We start from the raw sequence: 4123 nt of genomic DNA, 5'->3' as shown, positions 1-4123 counted from the left end.
CCCCCATAAGAAATTTCAGCCCCCAAAAAATATTTTTTACTATTTTACTAATAAAAAATAAACTGGGATTTTTTGAAGAATTTAACATTTTTAATAACTTTTTTATTAGTTCATTTTAAAGTTAACTTGTTTTTTGTCGTTTTGAATCCACAAAATACTTTTTTTGGGGGGCCAGCACTGATTGGCCAGGCAATCTCACATGATCCTCTGCAGCAAGTGATGGCCAAGTGGGGCGTGTCATCACGACTTTGCACAAGTGTGTCTTTATTTCCGCAGCAGAGGCTCCACAGAACCCCTGAGACCAGCTCATCGAACACCTAGGGTTTGATCAAACCCAGGTTAAGAACCACTGATCCATTGACTTCCATTATACTATGAAAAAATTTCAGATTTCTGTAGACAGTGCAGCTTACACTTTTGTAACAAATTTTCAAACCAAAGCAGAAAACAAACTGCATAAAACATTAAGATAATTTTTTTAATGAAAAGGGGGGCTAAGCATGTAAATAAGCAAAAATAAAATAAAATAAAATTTAAAAAATCACAAAAATCGGACCCACACACTGCCGGGGTCAAGCAGCACATTTATCCAAGTGCCTAAATTATAAAAACTCTAAAAGTAGATAAACATTATCAAAAATCAATGTTCCAATAACAAACCAATTGCTGAACAAAGCAAAATGCTAATCAAAATAAAAACACTAGAAAGCTAAAATCTACAAAACATTAGCTAAAACAGCAAAACAGTACATGAAAACTTCACAATAACCCATGATAATATCCTAAAATATAAAATCTGCCAAAAGTTAAAGTTGGCATACTAAAATACTAGTTAAAAATAACAAAATGTTGGCTAAAACCTGTAAATAACTAAATGTAAGCGAAAAACTCTAAAGGAAGATGACTCCTCTCAAAAAACTGAAAGAAGCAAAATTTTAACCAAAAGCAATAAAAACACTTGTTTAAAAGTAAAAAAATTGGAAAACAATAGTTAAAAGTAGAAAAAATAGCTAAAAGCAGCAAAACACCAGAAGTTAGAAAAGGAAAAGTTCCAAATAATCTATAGTAATAATCTGAAACATAAAAACCACAAAAAGTTAAAGCTAGATTAATAAAAGCCATCTAAAAAAGCTGTTAGCTATAACCTAAAGGCAGCAAAATACAGGCTAAAAGCTAAAAATAGCAAGATGTCAGCTAAACGTTGAACATAGCAAAGTAGCTTTTAGCAAAAAGCAGCTAAACATTTGCTAAAAGGTCAAACCTCGAGTAAAAGCACCAAAATTTTATCTAAATGTGGTGGGAAATCATCAGATAAAAGTAGCAACACATTAGCTAAAGTGTTAAAACAACAAGCATTTGCAAAAAAAAAAAAATGAAGTAGCGAAATACCTATAAGTAGCATAAAAATACAAATCCAGAGCAAATAAAGAATTGAGAGATCTCAGTGTATTTCTATTGTGATTCTTTTATACAAAAATATATTTTTGAAATGCATAAAAGTCAGAAAATCCAAAAGTCACAGCTGAAATGTTTCCAATGAGTTGAGAGGTTTGATGTTTGAATGGATAAAGGCAGAAGTTATGGAGGTAAATTTGTGTTTTTATTWTTCAATCAAACAAAAAGCATCTTCAATCCAAAAAAAAAAAAAAATTTCAATCAAAAATATTTTTTCAACCAGTTGTTACATGAGGGAAAAAGATTTAACAAAACAGTAAAATATGTTTTGAAAGGGATTTTGTTGTTCTGAAGAGCCTCCGGCTGAAAAGAAAGGAAACAAAACTGAAACGCACCACTGATGTGAGTGAGTGAGTGAGTGAGTGAGTGAGTGAGTGAGTGAGTGAGTGAGTGAGTGAGTGAGTGAGTGAGTGAGTGAGTGAGTGAGTGAGTGAGNGAGTGAGTGAGTGAGTGAGTGAGTGAGTGAGTGAGTGAGTGAGTGAGTGAGTGAGTGAGTGAGTGAGTGAGTGAGTGAGTGAGTGAGTGAGTGAGCAGGAGGAAAGAAAGGGGGAAAAGATAAGACAGTAGCTCCTGTGACAGAGCTGTTCATCCTCATCATGCAGTGAGTGTGCGGTGAGGAGTCGCACCAGCAGCCAGCTTGTGATCAGCTGTGGGAGTTTGCGCAGCAGCGATGAGCCTGATCTGTTAACGCCGGGGGAGAAAGGAGGCAGAGGAGAGGAGAGGAGAGGGAGGAAACCCGCCGGCTTCTTCTTGTTTTTGGACTGACATCGCATGGGGACATGAACAGTGTGGATCCAGCCTCTAACAAACTGTTGACTTTCAACCAGCGGTAACCTAAAAGCCTGCTCATACCTGTGTGAACGCATGTACTCATCTGTTGAATGCCTCTCTCTTCTGTTGCTCTGCCATCCCTGCAGCATGCTATTGCAGGTCAGACAACACCTGCACAAAGTGCCTCCAGGAACTCAGTTTTTATCCGGTTTCATGTCATTTTTATATAGAAAGAGAGGGAGTTCTTGAAATGTTAATGTCTATGCATGAGAAGCTGGATCAAACTGTGAAGCCACGAGTCTGTAGTTTAAAACAAACTGCTTTACAGCTTTTTAATTCAACCACAGCGCCGGTTTGATCCTCAGCTTTATTATAGGAACTGTTCGTTAAATGAGCTGCTGTTTGGACAACATGGAAAGCTCTGAATTATTCATGTCATGCTTTGCAGTTCAAGGTAAAGTGCATGTGTGTGTGTGTGTGTGTGGTAGGGGGACATCAGCATCAGGCTGAAAATGTGCAGCTGAGTTGAACTGTGGTCCTTCTAGGAGCTGATAATGTCACCACTGCAGCTTTCCCTCCTGTTAAAGTAGTAAAACACACAGAGAGGCATCAGGAAAGACTCACACTCATACTTGTGTGTGGAGTTCTAAATGTTCCTTCATCATCATCGTCTGTGTCTGTCTCTCAGGTTTTATGATATTTTTTAAACCAAGGTTTTTGTGAATACTTCATGAGCTAGAGGGTCAGCATGCTCTGAACACCAAGCAGCTGTGATGAAACATTTAAAGGGATATTTCAAACAATTTTAAATGAGCTTCTGTGGAAAGGTTGTTAACAATTAATTGCTGCCTAATGTTTCATAAGTGGACTTTTTTTCTAAAACAAATTGTGCCACATTAAAATAAATCCAGGATTTAAAATGTCATAATGGTCCATGTGTAGATTATCTCTCAAAGGCTAAGGTTTGTATTTGTGTGTGTTTGTACAGTTAATATCTCATGAAACACTGGACCAATTGAATAAAACTCTGAGGAAGTAATCCTCTGATGTGCATCTACAACTGACTCAGTTTCAGAAACATTACTCTCCTTTTTACAGTTACTAATGTATGAAATCAGGCACAACAAATGGGGTGCCGTTTGTAAAGTTACACAGTCAAAAATCACCACCAATATTTTTGTTTTATTTAGCCTTTTATAAGAAAAAAAAGAACAGATTTATTTTTCAAAGTCAGTTTTTCACCATTTGATTGATACATTTATAAATTTCATAGTTTATAAACTAAATAAACGTATAATTTACTAACTTACAATTTAGATATTTAGTTAACAAGCTACATATTTAACGTGTGATTTAAATATTTAGTTTTGAGTTAAATATTTAGCTCGTAACTTAAATATTTAGCTAGCTACCTAAATATTTAACTTAAACATTTAGCTAGCAAGTTAAATATATTCAACTTGCTAGCTAAATATTTAAGTCGCAACCAAAATATTTAGCTTGTAACTTAAATATTTAGCTAGCTATCTTAATATTTAACTTAAACATTTAGCTAGCTACCTAAATATTTAACTTGCCAGCTAAATATTTAAGTTTCAACCTAAATATTTAGGTTGCTAGCTAAATATTTAACTTGCTAGCCGATATTTAAGTTGCAACCTAAATGTTTAACTTAAATATTTAGCTAGCAAGTTAAATATTTAGCCGGCAAGTTAAATATTTAGCTGGCAAATTAAATATTTAGGTAGTTAGCTAAATATTTAAGTTACAAGCTAAATGTTTAGCTCAAAACTAGATATTTAAGTCACAAATTAAATATTTAGCTTGTTAACTAAATATTTAATTTGTAAGTTAAATATTTAGTTTATAAACTATGACATTTATAAATGTATGAATC

General features: G+C 34.3%; 1 protein-coding gene across 5 annotated transcripts in view; it reads left to right on the top strand.

Moving 5' to 3' along the window:
• The window catches only part of garnl3 (GTPase activating Rap/RanGAP domain like 3), a gene marked incomplete in the record, with an annotated part of 108791 nt that overhangs the window by 21576 nt on the left and 83092 nt on the right, over positions 1-4123 (top strand). The window contains 1 exon segment of one of the 5 annotated variants that reach the window (XM_014006597.1): positions 1993-2284. Within the exon segment in view, the coding sequence (XP_013862051.1) occupies positions 2235-2284 (50 nt within the window). 5 annotated transcript variants of the gene reach the window in all.

This window comes from Austrofundulus limnaeus, unplaced genomic scaffold (assembly GCF_001266775.1).
Source record: "Austrofundulus limnaeus strain Quisiro unplaced genomic scaffold, Austrofundulus_limnaeus-1.0 Scaffold36, whole genome shotgun sequence".
Lineage (NCBI taxonomy): Eukaryota > Metazoa > Chordata > Actinopteri > Cyprinodontiformes > Rivulidae > Austrofundulus > Austrofundulus limnaeus.
The sequence above is the reverse complement of the archived record's forward strand: the minus strand, read 5'-3'. Positions and strand labels throughout refer to the sequence as shown.